The following is an 18,864-nucleotide window of genomic DNA, read 5'->3' on the forward strand; positions in this document are numbered from 1 at the left end:
CGACTGTCCTCGGCGCATAGTACCGAATCAGCCGAGTTTTGGCCCGGTGCGAACATGCCTCTTGCAATACAGGCACGAGCCAGGCAAGCTCCAAAAGGGGAGGGGGGGGGGGGGGGGGGGGAAAGTGCATCGCATTTGAGTGTGGTGACGCGGAGGGCGTTCAGCCACTACACACACCTCCGTTAGTGATTTTTACGATTCCAAGCTGTGCTGGGAGGCTTATCTGGCGCATTTTACAGCTGAGAACATGGCAGAAGCGCGGTATGCAGATTACTGAGATATTGAGAATTCCCTGCCAACAATAACGTCGGATGCCAAGCATGCTGTTTCACAAATCGAAACTGAAACTGGTTTGAATTCTAATCTTGTAAATCGTCCGCCCAACATCGCATCTCGTATGCGCATCACTGCTGTTAGTTGTTGCGGCTGCCGCAAATGTCGCACGGTATTATTTCTTCTTTCAGGCTTTACAAATAAAATAATGCTTTATCGACTAGATAAACAATAAAAAGGTTGTCCATTTGAGCCAGTCTATGCAATGCAAACAAAAAGAGAAGTTTGGCAAGTTCATTTCAGTGTTCCTTAATGAGCAATATTCACTGTTTCCAAATTGGGGAAGGAAAACAAAACAAAAAAAAAGCAGAGAAGGAAAAGCCCAGCCAGGCCCCCAGAAGACCAACTTACATGTACAGCTCAGCCAAGTCTCGGCCCACTAGCCTGGCCGACCGTAGGCGCCCCGTGTGCTTGAACATTATCATGGTGTGCTCAGAGAGATCCTGCACACAGGGAGGGAACACAGGGGAACAGGGTGAGCTGTTCAGCATCATTGGCCACTTCAACTGGCAAGCACTCACACAGGCAATGGCCCCGTGCAAACAGTGGGGCCTTTTGACTTAGGTACACTTTCAGATTGCGAGTAATCTGAGCATTCCCCACATTATAAAAAGATGTGAAAAACAAATGCCAGATTTCTTCTCAGAGAGTCCGTAGTGAGTTTGAGACTGATACTTGAAGAGCCCAGTGATCTTTGCTTTCAAAGCGAATGCGTAGTGAATAACAATTTCGTTCAGACAGTTCTGAATTGAAGGGAATATTTCCGAATTGAAGTGAATACTATTGCACTATTTGTCAATCTTAAAGTTAAATTTACAATTTCTCGGGTAAGCCTTAGGAAGCGGCACAAAAAAAGTAGGCTGAGCTTAAGCGTTACATAAAAGCATTTCCATAGCATACAAAAAACTGGCTACCACTCAGTGCTGTTGTCAGCTAAAATTTGAGACACATTCTGCATTTATGCTCGCAGCATGCCTGTGGGAGAGGAAGATGTAGCTGATAGATGTGTGCAGCTCAATGGCTGCACAGCAACCAAAACATATCTCGAACGTTTGATGCACGGCTGAGAGTCCCAATGTCAGAAATCATGGTAGAAAACATGTAGAGGCAAACAAAATGACACCGAAGAACAAAAGAAAGGGGGATTTTGAGGTTTTCAAGGAGGGCAGCTAGGACGAGGCAAAGAAAAAGCCCCAGAAGGAAGAGGAAGGCGAGATGGTTTCTGGGAGTGATTGAGAAATGGACGAGACCAGATCAGGGATCAGACAAGATGACACAAACTGGGGCGAACCTGAACGAAAGCGAGCAGACAGCAAGCGAGAGTTACCACGCTCCCAAGTGTCTAGGCACTGTCAAGCCTGAACAGTAGTGGCTTCAAAGTAGCGCACCAGTGGCTGCGTACCGCAGGCACTAAGGACCCAATCTAATGCTTTAACTGGGATTATTGACAATACAACGTTTTAGCACAATGAAAAAGCTGTTCACCGCAGAGTAAGTGCATAAGAACATGAGAGCGCAATAGTGATTTAGGTGGTAATGAGTTTGTGAAAACTCCTAGAGCTTTTTTTCCTATTTCATTGTCGACGTTCAAGAGTTGTGCTGAGAAAACATGGAAGCACAGCAGCACCACCTCGCACAGACTGGACAACCCCCGTCACTTGTTTCTTACAGTTTCTGTATGGGCTGCGTAGCCATGTGGGACACCGCCCAATATGGGAGCACACGCGAAGGCTAGCGCACAGGAAAGTAGTTGTTTCGCCATTTGCAGCTGGCACAACAGGCCCGCTTATACAGGCCGTACTGGTTAACTCTTTCGCAACCACGAAAAAATGGCCAATTTTGAGTGTTCCCGTAAAACGTTTTTTTCTGTTGAGCTACTAGACATACTTAGCATTGCTATGCATGAAATGGTAGCTTATAGATTGCTCTTTCAACACATAACAGCAGTTTTGTAAAAGGTGTGCTTTTTGACTTTTTATTGGTCAACAAAACAAAAAAAGTGCACAAAAAAAGTACACAGAACACAAATAGGCGATTTTACTAATCCTAAAAATTATTTCAGAAATTCTAGATATAGGAAATGTTTCTATGTTCTTGAGCTATCATTCAATATTAACATTGACGCTGTACACCAAGTTCTGAAGTTTTACAGGACCACCAACCTAACGGCCCTGATGGCTGTGACACTCCGTGAAGCACCCGCCGCGGTGGCTCAGTGGCTAAGGCGTTGCGCTGCTGAGCACGAGGTCGCGGGTTCGATTCCCGGCCGCGGCGGCCGCTTTTCTGATGGAGGCGAAAAGCAAAAACGCCCGTGTGTACGAGATTTCGGCGCACGTTAAAGATCCCCAGGTGGTCAAAATTAATCCGGAGCCCTCCACTATGGCGTGCCTCATTGCCTGCGTTGCGTCGGCGAGTTAAACCCTACAATCAGTCAATCAACCAATCACTCCGTGAAGCCACTTGATAATAATTTGGTGTCTCTAAAATATCCAAGCATACGTGCTTGTGTTTTGACACAAAATCATTATCAATTCATAAGTAAAAACCAAGAAAAAAAAATCCAGCGGTCTTGAGAAGTGTCACACATCGGTGACATCGCTCTGCAACGCTAATCTGACACGAGCGCCAGGCTATCTTGAATAAGATAATGCGATACGGCGTGGTGCATTTGGCAAAATATCCCCGCCACACGTTGTCCAGACCCTACACGTGAAAGTAATACTGCAGTCGTCAGATATTAGGCACGTTTTGTTTATAAATACACCGCAAAGTAAAAAATTAACCTTCCCTGGCAGCACCTGTCGAAGTCTGAAACTGCTGAATGGGAAAGTTTTCATCAGAACTAAAATCTGAAGAATCCACATCATTGCTGGAGTCATCACTGCTGCTGAGGTAAAAAAAAATCAGCAGCAGCAGTGGCCGAAGTCCCTGAAGCCGCTGCCCGCCTTTGCAGAGCGTGCTGTGAAACATGGCGCCATTGTCGCCCAACTCACTGCTACCTTGGGTTCAAATTTTACTCGTGATACCGTCTACCCGCACGAAATGTAAACAAACGGCAACGAAACTGAAAAACACGTTTCTAACGAACATGCCAGATAGCGTCAGTTGTCCGAATACTGTAGTGCCATTTTTAGTTTTTGCGGGAGGTTTGAAAATCGTCGATCACCTGTGAACGATGGCCTATGGCGCGGTTGCAAAAGAATTAAACCGCAAAGTGCACGATAAACATGTGTAAATTCTTGTGAGAAGACAGAGCCACAGGTTAATACCATGAAAATCAAGTATCTGTGTGACCGAAGTGAAAAATCATAAAACTGCCATTAAGAATTTCTTTTTCGTCATGGAGTTGCATTAATCATACAGCTCGTCAGAATGCATGGTTATACCCTTATACTGACACACTGAGGCACTTGTGGTTGAGGTCACCACATGGCATGAAGGATGAAGTCACCACATGGGATGAAATAAAGCAAAAAAAGCTGCAAGATGGCTCCTTTGTGCTTGTTTAATGCCACAGAAAAAATTTTCAAACACCGTCAAAGGGGCCATTTTATTTTTCTACAGGCTGCTTACTGAAGCATGCATGAAAAATTTCAAATTTAGGTTTGTATAATGAAAATTGTTAAATATTCACTTTCACTAAAAAATATTCACTTAAGGGGGGACGTGGCTTTCAAAATCAACTTTTTTATTTCTTTGTGGATTTTGATGAAAATTGGCACAGCATCTGGAAATGCTTCTGTGATAACACCATAAAAATTTGAAGTTAATATTTTGATAACTTTTTTATGTATGAAATTTTCTTTCTGTTCCGCTTGTACCGAGCTTGAGCGGCTTATAACACACGATAGAAAACTTGTTCGAAGTGCTTTGCATTCTCAAATGAATGGACGAGGTCGTGACAGTTTTAGAATTTTTTTTTTACAACACAATGTTTTTTAGTTTTCATTTTTTTAGAGGTTAATGTGCAACAGGCATGTCAACTGTGAACGATTATTTGAATAAAAAAATCACAAAAAACAAATCTGGAAAACTAAAAGTGTCACGACCTGAACAGTTCATCAAGGAATGTAATGCAAGAAACGGAATCAAAATAGACCCAGCAGTCACGAAGAAATCCCTGGGACAAGCGACACAGGTGGCAAAAAAAAATGTTTTGAGAAAACGGCTTCCGAAGTTGCAACATAGGTTTCACATATCAAAAGTCGTCACGGTTGTAGCCTTTCATGTCCTTTTGAACATGGGGCTTCTGGAAGGCCTTGCCTTGAAATTGGAGTGCCTTTTCAGCCTTTCTCTTTCCAGAAAACATCATTTTCAGCTCCTCCGTGAAGAGTACCCCCCTTTGCAAACCAAACGGAGGGGAGATGGGTTTCAATGGGCTTTCAATGCAAAGTAGGTTAGTTGGTTGGCTGTATCGCACTGGACAACCTCCTTTTGCAGTGTTGTCACCATGGCAACAAGTTAAGCATTTTTTTAACGTAAATTTGAACATTTTTGGCTTTTTTTTCATGTTTTATCTTGCCTGGCACAGCAACTTAGTACTCATAGTGCAGGTGTTCATTGCCAAAAGTTTGCATACCACAAGGTTGAAAATGAGCTACTTTGAAGCTTGGTAGAGTATTCTGCATAACTCCCAACTTCAATGCAAGAGCATATTTTTTTGTACTACTTTTGACATTCAAGGCATCCAATATTCCTCGCAGCACAGCCAGTATGCCCTGAGCAATGGTATCAATAATTTCCCTAAAAAAATCACTGTTAAATGCTGCCACAGTAAGTACATTTTTAACGCAGAGAGCATATTTTATTCCTATATTACTAACTCAAACCTGTTTGCATGAAAATTACAAGTGCACGGGAAACATTGCGCAAGAAAGGCGATATGGCTCGCGCGCATCGCAGCGCACGCTTACCGCGACATATCGAGCTTTGATTATACCTGATATGGCTGGTCAGGTCGCTTTTAAGATTAAAACTAACGTCGCAGGCATTAATTACAACTACTGGCGTTCAATCGTAACCGGTTGCCCAGTCATGTGATGCTCCAATGCGCGTCGGCTATGCCGTGCGCGCCGCAGCGTTTGACGCGTCGACCGTTTCTTTCTCAAGGCTAGCGAGCCCACAGTCAAAACAGAGCACTAAGCGTGTAAACATCGCAAATCCGACTAAAAGTTCACTTCACGAACCGCTATCGCAAGCGCGCACACCGCGTCACCCTCCGGGGTCTGGCGACGGTAGAGTCACGCGCACCACGAAGCGTTCGATGACCTCCGCCTTTCGAGCCACACAACTTCCCGTAATCTGGCTCGTTATCTCTGGCATTCCCATCGCGATAACGTCCGTGTTGAATACCACAGATTGAACAGAAACTCGGCCGAGCGAAGCGGCGAAAATGAACTCAATCCACTCGCTACGCAGCTCAGGCGGCCGCCATCTTGCGTTGCGCCCGCGACATCCAATCAGGAGGGTCGACGTTCTGCGCCCCGACCGGAGGACCAATAGCGCTTCAGCATTTATTTCTAGCTTCGTTTGTGCGTCGTTTCTTTTCTGCCGTTTGTGCGTTTGTGAATGAACGAAGATAAAAGAGACGAGCGGAACCGGAAAAACGATCGCTCGGCCGATCTAACCATATCAAAATGGCCGCGCCCGGTGGCACCGTTGCGGAGATAGAGCGCTCCGAAAATTGCCGTTTTTTCGCCCTTTTGCGCTGATAGTTTGTCACCGCGCCTGACAAAAGTATTTTTTTATGCCACTTTGCGACGCTTTTCAGCGTAAAAACTTTGCAGACGCACAGAATAGGAAACATAGAAGCCGAATATGCGGGTTTCAAAAAAACGATGTTTTGGTCATTTTTCCGAAGTTGAAAGCCGCGTCCCCCCTTAATTTCGAAACTATTTGAATAAAGTCATCATTTCTTTCATGTTCATTTCAAAAGCACAATTCACCGTTTGCACACACCCACTTTTTGACGTACCGTATTTACACGCTTGTAGGTCGACCCTTTTTTTCGAATTTGACAATCCAATGTTGGGGGGTCGACTTAGAATCGAAATCGAACCGTCCACCGCTAGTAATGGCGAGAGAAATGAGAAGTCGGGGGTGCTACGAGGTAGGGACAGCTTTGCACCCTCGTTCCCATGGTTATGGTCTAAAGTGTGAACCACATGGGGCATTTTCTGCTCGCGAAAATGCGCCGCGCTGACGCTGCCGCCAATACCACCCGTATGCTGCGCGCAACGCGAATGGCGGCGGCAACATGGCGGCGTCACCAGCCGCGGAGAGGTGCGCGTAGCTCCAGTGACCGCTTCTATCCGCTCTTTAAGATATCACTGAAGGCACAAACGAAGGCGTTTGTGCAGGTAAGGAGCTGATAATGTGGTCAAAAACGACACTATAAAGCATCATCCGCGCCGCTGGGAGAGCGCCAATCAAATATCTGCCACCGTGGTAAGCCTAAACATCTCCGGCGGCGCCAGCCGGCTGTCCCGACCGCTTTTAAACTGCCACCATGAAGAGCGCGCCTCCCCATTGGGGCAAGTCGTCAGGCTCCTCCCACTGTCAAGGTGCCGCGCGCGCGGAATCGGCGACGCAGGCGTGAGAAAGTCGCCCGCACAACGCCGACGCGCACGAATCGCGTGCAAAAACACGTCAAGAAGCGTTTTATTCGTCTCTAATCAACAAAATGAGTATTAGCGAATCCCTTGATTCAATGCGCGGCGCTAACGTAGCCCAAATCATATCACATCGTTCAGTGCACTTCCGAACGCGATGGTGGGAGGTTAGTCGCTCAAAAGTAAATCGCGTGTGGCCGCTTCCGTCGGCTGCCATGTTGTTTGTTTTGGTATCGCGCGGCAGTGGCCGCTGCCGGTTGCTTCAATGGTTGTCATCTCGCAGCGGGTGTGCTCTTCCCGCTCAAACCCACAGCGCATGGTTATTCCGGGTGCTTATACAAAAGCTTTTCTTTTTTAGCATCTACCACGCAACCGCGAGTGCACGGCTCTTGTGGGAGCATCGATCATTGATGGTAGAGCCGCCGTGTGGGTTGACGAAAGAGCTTCTCTTTGTGATAAGATTTTCTAGGCGGCGCTCGCATTTTTTTTTGAGAGAGATGCAACTTCTGGGGGTCGACCTACATTCGAGTCGACTTCATTCCCTCACTGCCCCAACCACTTGAAGAAGTGGGAAAGGCCAGGCAACCCTCCCTCTAAGCCTGCAGCCAATGTGGACGCACTGGCATATTTAAGGTCGTAATGACCAGCGCAAGGTTGTAACGACAAGCACCCTCACCAGGTAGTGCTTGAGGAAGGACTCCTTGGAGGAGAGGGCCTCCCTCAGCTGGCTGTGCGGAGACTGGCTGTCGGCCTCTGCAAAGGGAAGGGTGAGGAGGCAATGAAGAGAAGGCCACCCCTTCCAGTGCCACACAAAGCCACACACCCTGGCCTCAGGTCACAGCTGCTGGTGCACTCCCCCCCCCCTCTAGTTATAGCTAAAATAGAAAGGACTTTCATATATTTCTCACCCTCTGGAATACATTCCTTGCTTGGCAAAATGCCTGCAATGATTCCTGTTTCTTTTGCTGATTTCTTTACAGCAAAGCGGTATACCTCTACGCCCAAACGGTTTCATCTCCGTGGCAAAGAACGCCAAGGCCCAAGACACCGAGCGCATGCATCAGGCTAATCAGGCACACAGAATAGAGCTCAGAATTCGTTTAAGGAAACCACAAACAAGCATCGAAACCGCATTATGGATGATAAGGTGCCTGGGAACAATGGAATCCCCCCTGCCCCTCAAAATGTCCCTGGTAAAGATTATGTTTGCAGATTATCTTTAGAAGCTAGGCACGACTAGTGTCACTAAATAGAGCAGTTCTTTCCCAAGATACCGCGCGCATGCGTCAGGTTAGGCAGGACCCAGCATTTTCCGCCACAGAAGCTGAGTGTGGTGTCAGTAGATAAGCTATAAGAGTACATCCACTGATGCACGCAAGTCAGCAACGGCGGCCCTTTTGGTGTTCATCGATATTGCGAGATTGCCGCATCAACGGCCTCGCCGTTAACTTCAACAGGATCGTTAGTTAACAACACTGCGGAAGATGCAGCAAAGCGGCATCTTTGGACACCCTTTTGCTGCTGAAATGCCATTACGCGTGTTATCTTTCATTCACATTCGGAACAACGCCAGACGCCGCACGCAGCAGCAGAGTAGGGGGGACAAGCTAACCCTGCCAGGGTTGATCAACTAAAACACATAAGCAATGGGCGCCGCAGTGTAAAAAAACGTCATGTAATGGGAACTGAGCAATCATCATGGCAGCAGCACGGAACAATAGGAGAAAAGAGTGCCGAAACTCTGTACCCTTATCTAGAGACACTAGCCCAGCGCAAGCGACAAGCCCACCAAGACGAAGAGAAACATTCCATACCCTCCTCCATCTCTATTTGTAGTGGTTTACAACAGCTTTGCTGGACATTCACTTTTGCAGGGCGGGATGGCGTCCATTTTTTCATTCTCTTAATATACACTGGTATTTCTAGAGGCCCATGTTTAGAGCAGTGTTGAGGCTGGGAACAACATCAACACAAAAGAAGACACCTGGCCTTCGCAGTGCTATTTTCCAAATTTTACAGCCACAATTTAAAGGCAACCAAGAGAAATTGCAAAGTTAAGGAGATTAACCCTTTCAGGGTCACGGACGTACATATACGTCCTCTGCAAACACCTTCGAAAGGGTCAATAACGTATATGTACGTCATCGCTTGTATCTTTTTTTAAAAAGCGCGTCTTTTTTGCCAACTTCTCTTGCTTGGCATGTTCTGCCACACTGCGGAAATATGTCAAATTTTTTTCTTGCGCAGATGCCTCTTCTTTTTATTTTTTCGTGATTTATTTCAGCGCCGCGCCGGCCATCGCTTGCGCATCCGGCAACGAGGGGGCGTGCTGGGTATCGCCCACTGGGAGCCCGGGCGCCTCTCGCTTCTTACGCCTGCCACAGACCAAGGGCGCCAGCGAAACTGGCAAGGCTCTTTTCTCGCTTTTTTTTTTGTATTTTATAGGAGCGGTGCGCCGTCTATCACTCCCGCATCCGCCGCGCCCCCACGTGCAGCTGCTGGATTCGGTATCGTGCTCCGAGCGCTTCCTGCTTTTTGTACCCATGAAACTGATGTCTATCTAATTTCGATTCACCCAAAAGGTGCCGGCTTGTTACTCTCTCATTTTTATTTAGAATTCTTCTCGTGTTGCTCATGGATACACACTCACTTTATGGTCACCCTAAAAAAATTAAGACAATTTTTTCTCAAAATAGATTCATCCCAAGAATTTAAATCAGCGATAACAAAAATCGACCCTGGGGGGTCGCATTTGGTGAAAAAATTCGACACTCAAAGGGTTAACTAATCTTTCAAAAATAAAATTCCCGCAAACAAGCCCCAACTGTGGTTTTTCCCGTTTGCATGGCATTGCACCTGGCACATCCAAGTGATTACTAAAACATTTTTATGAGACCAACTAGACTCTCACCTCACGTATAATTACTATCAGAATGGTTACACGAAAGGAAAACAGCCTACGTTATACAGGTGCTTTACAAGGCCCACCCACATTTTTCTTATCGCACACTCACCCAATTGTGCTACTCCTCTGTTCACTCTCGTGTCATATTGTATCGGCTCCTAGGGCGACACCTACATCATCATCATCATCATCATCATCATCATCATCATCATCACCACCACCACCACCACCACCACCACCACCACCACCACCACCAGCCTATCTACGCCCACTGCAGGGCAAAGGCCTGTCCCATTATTCTCCAATTGCCTCGGTCCTGTGCCAACTGTGACCAATTTATCCCCGCAAACTTCCTTATCTCATCTGCCCATCTAACTTTCTGCCGCCCCCTGCAACGCTTGCCTTCTCTAGGGATCCACTCTGTTACCCTTAATGACCAGTGGTTATCTTGCCTTCGCATTACATGCCCTGCCCAAGTCCATTTCTTCTTCTCAATTTCTACTAATACAGTGGAATCTCGGTCATACGAATCTCAAGGGGCGGCAAAAATATTCGTATCACCCGAAAATTCGTATCATCAGAAAACGAGAAAAAATGGAATAGTGCCGCGCATGTGACAGGCGGCGGCAACATGGCGTCGGCTGTTGCCCTGAAGAGGTGCAAGTAGTTCAGCGACCGCTTGTAACCTTTTGTTAAAACACAGCTCAAGGTGTAAACTCAATTGCTCATGCGGGGAAGAGCTCATAAAGTGGGAGAAAACTGCGCTATAAAATATCATCCGCGCCAAATATGCGCCGCGGAGGTGGCCCAGCAAGCTGCTGCGAGCGCTTCGAAATTGCCGCCATGAGGCACACGTCTCCCCATTGGCGCAAGTCATGACTCATGAGGCTCCTCCCACTGCCGTTCGCGACATCGTTGGCGGCAACCAAGGCTGAGCACGGCCGGGGTAGGGCGGCGACGCGCGCTGTGTCGATACCAACGTGCGCACGCGGCCGCTCTAGCCCGGCCGTGGGCAGAGGTACCACCCCAGCAGAGGCTGGCGCCGGGGTGCCGGCCCGAATCGTCAACGCGGGAGTCAAAAGAATGCGTGCTCACCTTCGACGCGACGTGCGCACGCGAACCGCATGCGATTCGTGCGTTGCGCGCGCATTATTTTCACGCCCGCGATGACGATTTCGCCCCCGCGACCGATATTACCTCGCTCGGAAAATGACGCCCAACGCGCGCGGCAGTGGGAGGAGCCTGCCGACTTGCGCCAATGGCGAGGTGCGCTCTTCATGGCGGCAGTTTGAAAACGCTCCGGACAGCCCGGTGGCCCCGCCGGAGATGTTTAGGCATAACACCCCAGCAGATATTGAATGGGCGCTTTCACTACCGGCGCGGATGATGTTTTATAGTACCGTTTTCACCTACATTATAAGCTCCTTTACCGCTCAAGCAACTTCGTGCGTGCCTTGAGCGATATTTTAGAGAGCGCTTAGAAGCGGTCGCTCGAGCTCCCGACACCACTTCGCGGCCGAAGCCGCCGCCGGCCGCGGCGCGTGCAGGTGGTTACGCGGCAGGGTCAGCGCGCCTGTGGCGAGCGCGGCGCGTTTTCGCGAGCGGAAAACGCTCCATGCGGTTCACGCTCCATGCTTTTGTGCCCGCGCGCAAACAAGGCCGCACGGCCACACCAACACTCCCGCCTCCCGTCCACGCCGCAGTCATCTGCTCGCGGCTCCCGTGTTCGTATCACCCGCACCAGGTGATAAATGCGTACGGATCAACCGAATTTTTTTACATTGCATACAATGCATTTTCGCCGGGGAATTTTAAAAATTCGTATCACAACGAAATTCGTATCAACCGAATTCGTATCACCGAGATTCCACTGTATGTCTTTAACACCAGTTTGCTCCCTGACCCACTCCGCTCTCTTCTTGTCCCTTAATGTTACACCTATCATTTTCCGCTCCATTGCCCGCTGAGTCGTTCTCAGTTTAAGTTGAACCCTCTTAGTGAGCCTCCAAGTTTCTGCCCCGTAGGTGAGTACCGGTAAGATGCAGCTGTCATACACTTTCTTCTTCAGCGACAATGGTAGGCTGCTATTCATTATCTGTAGGGGTGTGCGAATATCAATTTTTTAATTTCGAAGCGAATTCGAATAATAAAAACAAAGTTCGAATCGAATCGAATATTTTTCGAATATTTTTCGAATACGAATACTTATTGGTTTTTGTAAAATTAATGTTTTCACCATCTAGAGACAAAAAACTGCAACTTTATTGCACAACAAATCACACAAAGTAAAATTAGGAATTACACAATACCATTGCACACAGCAGGTTAAGGTCAATGTTAACATGGAGAAAGGTTAACTGCTCGACATGTTCGGGGAGCAGTGACAACCTCCTGCTCGTCACCACTTTACCAGATACCGAAAACAGCCGCTCACTTGACACTAGTAGCTGGCATGCCCGAGCCCGTGCACATTGCCGCGCGCTGATACAGGAAAATCTTGATGATACTAATCTCGCGGGACTGCGACAAATATTCGTATCATCCGAAATTCGTATGAACCAACACAGACCAAAAAATTTAGCGCTGAAAAAAGTTTTCGTTTATTTCTTTTCCTACTTTCGCGTGAAGAAATTGGTGATTTTTTCTGCTTTTTTTAACCCCCGTGTCGCAAAGCAGTCCTTTCTGGAGCACGTAAAGCTTCGCGCTCGTCTCCTCACTCGCTGTGCCCAAGCTCGCTACACGCCGCAACATCCAAGCGTGAACCGCGTGGTGCGTTTTTGCACGCGATTCGCTCGCCTGAGCTCTGCGAGCGCTGTATTTTCACGCCCACATCGACGATTTCGCGCCCGCGGTAGCGCCTACCTCGTTCAGAAAATGACGCACGGCGCGCGCGGCAGAATGGAGGAGCCTGACTACTTGCGATGAGATCGAGACAGCCGGCTTGGCTCCGCCGGAGGTGGTTAGGCTTAGCACCCCGGCAAATATTTTATGGGCGCTTTCACTAGCGGCGCGGATGATGTTTTATAGTACCGTTTTCGCATGCATTATCAGCTCCTTTACTGCACAAGCAACTTCGTGTCTCCCTTGAGCCGCATTTTAAAGAGCGGTTAGAAGCGGTCGCTCGAGCGCCCGCGCCACTTCGCGGCTGGAGCCGACGCCATGTTGACGCCCCCGGCCGCGCCACGCGCAGAGTGGGGGTGATTTCGCGGCGGTGTCAGCGCGTTGGGCGTGCGCAGAGCGTTTTCGCGAGCAGAAAACAACAGCCCGGCCGTTTCTGGAGAAAGAGTGACAAACAGGGGAGCGAGAGCCGTCACTTGCTCGTTCGGCAGTCGGGTGCCTCGCCGGCTCGTTCGTATCTTCCGCCGGGCCGCGCAGGTCCGTTCGTAACAGCCGAAATTTTTCCCATTGCAAACGATGCAATTTCGCCGGGACTTTTCGGAAATTCGTATCATCCCGAAATTCGCACCCCCAGAATCGTATCATCGAGAGTCCACTGTAAATAAACACCGATACAGACGCGCTCTGAATTTTTTTTTTTTTTTTTTTTTTTAGTTTTGTGTGGTTCGAATATTTCGAACAATAAAAGTGTCGTTCGAATCGAATCGAATACCAAAAAATTCGAATCGAATATTCGAAGTTTCGAATATTCGCACACCCCTAATTATCTGAGAATGCCTGCCATAGGCACGCCACCCCATTCTGATCCTTCTAATTATCTCTGCCTCATGGCTGGGATCTGGGGTCACAACTTGGCCTAAGTAGATATATTCGCTTACCCCTTCCACTGCCTCGCAACCTATCTCAAACCGCTGTGCTGTCCCGAGGTTATTGATCATTACTTTAGTTTTCTGCATATTAATTTTCAGGCCCATGGTTCTACTCTGTTCGCCCAGTGCGGAAAGCATGCTTTGCAATTCGTCCCCCGAGTTACTTAGCAAGGCAACGTCATCAGCAAATCTGAGGTTACTAAGGTATTCTCCATTAACCATTACTCCCTCCTGTTCCCAATCCAACGTTCTGAATACTTCTTGTAAGCATGCTGTGAATAGCATTGGAGAGATTGTGTCTCCTTGTCTGACACCCTTTCTTATAGGTATTTTACTGCTCTCCCTATGGAGGATGATCGTAGCTGTAGACCCATTGTAGATATCCTCTAGTATTCTTACATAATGCTCATCTACCCCCTGGTTCCCTAATGCCTGAATGACTGCTAGGGTTTCGACCGAGTCAAATGCTTTCTCATAATCTATGAAGGCTATATATAGGGGTTCAGTATATTCAGCGCACTTCTCTATCACCTGATTGATCGTGTGAATATGGTCCATTGTTGAATAACCTTTACGGAACCCTGCTTGTTCTTTAGGTTGACTGAAATCTAAGGTTGCAGAAATTCGGTTAGCGATTACCTTGGTAAATACCTTGTAGACGACTGACAGTAAGCTGATCGGCCTGTAATTTTTCAAGTCCTTCATGTCGCCTTTCTTATGGATTAGGATGATGTTCGCGTTCTTCCAAGATTCCGGTACCATTGCGGTCATTAGGCATTGCGTATACAGGTTTGCCAGTTTTTCAAGGACAATTTCTCCGCCATCCTTCAAGAGGTCTGCTGTTATCTGATCCTCACCAGGTGCTTTGCCCCCTGTCATTTCTTTCAAAGCCTTCTTTACTTCTTCGGTCGTTACTGGTGGGATGTCTATCTCCTGTGAACTACTGTCTCGTTCGGCATTATCCTGTATGTCCTGGCTACTGTACAGATCCCTATAGAACTCCTCGGCCACTGTGACTATTTTATCCCTATTTGTGATGACATTGCCTTGCTTATCCTTAAGTGCATACATCTGATTTTTCCCCACGCCAAGACGTCTCTTCACTGCTTTCAGGCTACCTCTGTTCTTTACAGCGTATTCGATCCTCTCCATATTATACTTCCCTATGTCAGCTGTCTTACGCTTATTACGACACCTACAACATTAGTCTAAATTCAGCGCAAGCTATAACTAATCAAGCAATTAGAGTTATCACATTTAGTTCGGACCACACTAGCCCTTTGCAGACACTTCCCCCATTCCCTTTGTTGCAAATACTGTTCAATGTAACCTCAGCTACAGGCTGAATAACTTTTTGTTTCAAATGAAAGATGCCACTTTTCAAAGCTCTCTCAGCATTTGTTTGGAGGCAAACGACGCTTTGCTTGCTCAGAAATAAACAATTGAAGCTGGCATTTCTTTCTCGTCTCCTGCCTATGGAAAAAAGCAGAAGCAGATGAGGACTGCACATGATGTGCAGCCAACTGCAAAAGCAGTCTAACCCTGGTATTCCGAATCCTTCCTCCACTTGAGCCTCCAGTCGAGGAGGTCCTTAAAATCGATTTCCCCGTGCATAATCACAGCAGAATCTCCCCTCCGCCGAGTGGAGGGAGCAAATGGAGTGGAGAAGGGTCTCAGAATACAGCCCTGAGAGTCTTGCTGCTGGTAACTGTATACACAAACACGGACAGAGAAAGGGGTGATAGCTCTTGTGTTCACTCACATAAGCCTTTTCGTGGACGTACTTGTACAACTATGCAAAACTTTTGACTGAAATCAAAGCTGCCCATCTTGACCCCAGTCGAAGTACAAACCTTCCTACTAATGTTTAAGAATTGAAGCCGTTTACACGTACATGCACTCCAAGAGTTAAGTGGAGCATGCAAGCAGTGTCCAAACTCAGCAAAACTGCATGGCAATGGAGAGTGCGTTGGCCCATCTGGCTGGCCTATCTTGACATTCTGATGCTTCCAAACATCGCCGGCTCGAGCAAAGCCACATTATTGCAATCACTGCTTGCACAGGGGTGCTTTGAATGCGTTATGTAAGCCAATGCTTTATGTTTTAGGCAATAGAGGGGGCTGAATAATCATGAAAAGAAAAGAAGAGAGGAAAAGTTGGAAGCCAGCCTACGGGGGAGCATGGGGTGGGGTGAGGTGGGGAAACGGCCACCAACCTGCGGCCGACGACTGCATGCCGGAGAGAAGGGCCACCACCAGGAGCAGGTGTTCGGAAGTGGCCTCCTGGCCGGGCATCAGGCAGCACAGCTCACCCAGCTGCTGCAGCTGCGATCAGGGGGGAGAGGACGGTGTGAGCCAGAGAGTTTGGCAGCAGGGTGCCGACATATACCATGCCCGATCAGAAGGCCAGCACCGCAATGAGCTGCCTTAGACAGCAGTCCCTCAGGAATACTACTTTTAAGTGCCGCTGTAACAAAAACAAAAAAGGCATACCACTGCCGGGAGATTAGGACTAAAGGAGACACACACTAAACATGTACCAGCTCCTACTTTACAGGACACAAAAAACCCCAAGATGCATGAAACAAAAAGAAGCTCGGTACAGTCTCAACGGAAAAAGATTAGCACAAGCGACTCATGACCAGAGTAGAAAAATCGCGCCACGCGGCGCTATGTTCCTCAGCCCACCTGAAGCGATAGATAGTGCCAAGCACATTCCATTTTCGCAAGGGTTGGTCGGCGGAAAGCACTCCAATAAACAGTCTACATTTGAAATGATAGCTTGCCCGTTGCTCATCGGTAAAACCATGCGCCAACGTTGCTACGGACGTGTGTTCATTTCTTTTTTTAGCTGGCGTGGTGAGCAGTGGTATTTTTTTATTGCAGTTGATCGCAGGGCCAACAACAGGATGGGCTCCTTTGTGTCAGCCACTCCTTCGTTGGAAAATAGAACGTGCTTGCCACTCTTGCTATAGGCGGGCACGGGAACAATAGCATCATGTGTCGCGATACTTCAGCTCCGGTCATGGGTACCTTGTGCTAACCCTTTTCCATTGAGACTGTACACACGTTGGTGAAAATGAACGTGCACCTAAAGCTTCATTAACTGTTCCTTCTTTCTCTGCACCATGTCCACTCCCAAGATATGACAGCAAGCACCCCAACGCTGCTGCTGCTTGGTGCTGCTATGCTGTCCCAAATTACTTGTCTCCATGCCAAGCTGAAATGTGTTGTGGTGGCAACGTGTCAGTGCCATTTACAACGGGGTGTCGTGATTCTAAGTTACAGGTGGCATTTGCTCAGGACGATGCTGTGGCCATCAACAAAGACATCGTTCATTTTTTAAACACTTGGCATAGGGGCCCTTGGTCATGTAATCTCATGCATGTCTTGAACCTCAGCTGCAAGGTTCAAAATATGCCTTAGGGCCCCTTTAACTCACCCGGCAAGAAGGCCATGCTCACAAAATAAACATGGATAATCGGAATGTTGCTGAATGCTGCTACAGTGGAAGCAAGATAATGACTTTCAAGGGATCGCGAGAAAGTGTTGTATGACCGGGGTGTTGTACGACTGGGGTATGGGTGTGTAGCGGCATCATCATCATCACCACAGCAGCGCCCTTCAACAACATCATCTACACTCCATCATCATTATCATCTAACACGAGTGCTGGTGTGGGCAGTCAGAACCACGCGCACAGAATAAATTCAGGTTCCTGTTGCGGCCAGACGTCTGGTGCCGTCTCTCTCTCGCCTGATCGGCGCTCTACAGGTGAATGCAGGCCTAGTAGATGGTCTCACGTGACAGGTGGGCTAGGAACTTATTTAAACTACTTATATTTAGCGCATTATTGTGTGATTTGGGGGCCTTTAGCTGAACTCACAAGTTTAACTAAAAAAGAAATGCCTATGTTGTATCCCCTCTCCCCTCCACGGCGTCAAGCTAGCCCGCCAGCCAGGTGCCGCGCGCTACGTGACACTCGTGCCATCCGGTGCTATTTATAGCCTGTCAGCCCCGCGCCTTTTGCGAGCCAGATAAGTCTGACGTGGTCGAGCGAATTGACAGGTGAAAAAGCGAGTGTTAAACTGCAAAGACTAAGCGAAACGAACGATAGTGCAAGGCGGAGATGAAAAAAAAGGGATTTCCCGTACAGGGTGGAGACACCCTACGAATGGCCCCGTACCGTTGCTGTTGAATCAAAGTGCTCAACACATAGCTGTTTTCGTTTCCCACAAGACCTAGCAACGCGAAATAGAAAAGCTGATTCGAAATTCACGAGTAAACTGTTTGGCGGCGAAAATTATAGCGTGGTCTTGCTACAGTGACTTGCTGTGGTGGCCAGCGAGTGGCTCAAAATGCCGGTGCCAACGTACACGCGGCTCCACCCTTGCGGCGGACACGCGTGAATCGAGACACCCTAGCAAAAAAAGGAGCGGAGTGACGACGCGGCTTTGAAAGACACTGATAAGCAGAGAGCAGAGATTAGGTAGAGAGAGCGTCGTAAGAAACTTGGATAGAGCGGGCGAGGAAAGCGGGTGTTCGGTCATCGCCATGGGGCTGCGTTGTAGGTGTTTTTGCATTCTTCGGCGGCTCAATTGGAGCTTCAAATTCATGGTTTGCCTGCCACCTGAACTACAACTTCTCACAGTAGGTGTGTTAGCGTGCTGCTGCCGCGTGGGGCCGGCGAAAATTTAACTCGCGCTCCCGAGTACCCGCACGCATGCTTGCGTCTGTTACCTATAAGTCGGTATATAATACGGTATATAAACCGCTTCGCTTTCGAAGCCTCACACAACGACAACAGCGCTACAACGGAATGCCCTGTTGCTCTACTTGGGTCTAGCGAGCGAGCTACGACAACAAGGCGAGCGCCTAAAGTTCTCTGCACTTAAAAAAATAGCTCTAAGATCAGTCTTCCCCCAGTTGCTGCAAGACGAGGAACAGTTCTGGCATGCGTGCAAATGCCCATGACAATGCCGCACATATTGCCAGCTACTACCTGGGCATGCTAAAGTGGGGTCTCGTGTCCTGTGTTTGCCGTTACTTTGCCTTCAGTTACTACGGCCGCCCTGTGAACGTATGCCACTTCTTGGTGCCCTTACCCAATGCCACTGTGGCTCGTTGCAGTACGACACCTGTTGCTGGCCTTTCCCACAACAACTTCGTGATACACACACTGTGTGTGTAAACATATACAGGTGTGCATGGGCAGAAGAGAGACAGGAAACTGTTCCTGTTGCGACCAA

The 18,864-nt window shown here is 48.1% G+C and overlaps 1 protein-coding gene across 1 annotated transcript in view; it reads right to left on the reverse strand.

The window, feature by feature from the left end:
* Nucleotides 1-18,864, reverse strand: part of LOC144137596 (trafficking protein particle complex subunit 10-like) — an 87,409-nt gene that overhangs the window by 36,396 nt on the left and 32,149 nt on the right. The window contains exons 9-11 of the mRNA XM_077669529.1: nt 15,832-15,940; nt 7,621-7,697; nt 685-776 (exon numbers count right to left, since the gene is read on the reverse strand). Coding sequence (XP_077525655.1) covers nt 685-776; nt 7,621-7,697; nt 15,832-15,940 — 278 coding nt within the window. The remainder of the gene's footprint in view (nt 1-684; nt 777-7,620; nt 7,698-15,831; nt 15,941-18,864) is intronic.

Source organism: Haemaphysalis longicornis, unplaced genomic scaffold (genome assembly GCF_048455015.1).
Source record: "Haemaphysalis longicornis isolate Haplotype H1 unplaced genomic scaffold, Haemaphysalis longicornis Haplotype H1 scaffold_41, whole genome shotgun sequence".
NCBI classification, from domain to species: Eukaryota; Metazoa; Arthropoda; class Arachnida; order Ixodida; family Ixodidae; genus Haemaphysalis; species Haemaphysalis longicornis.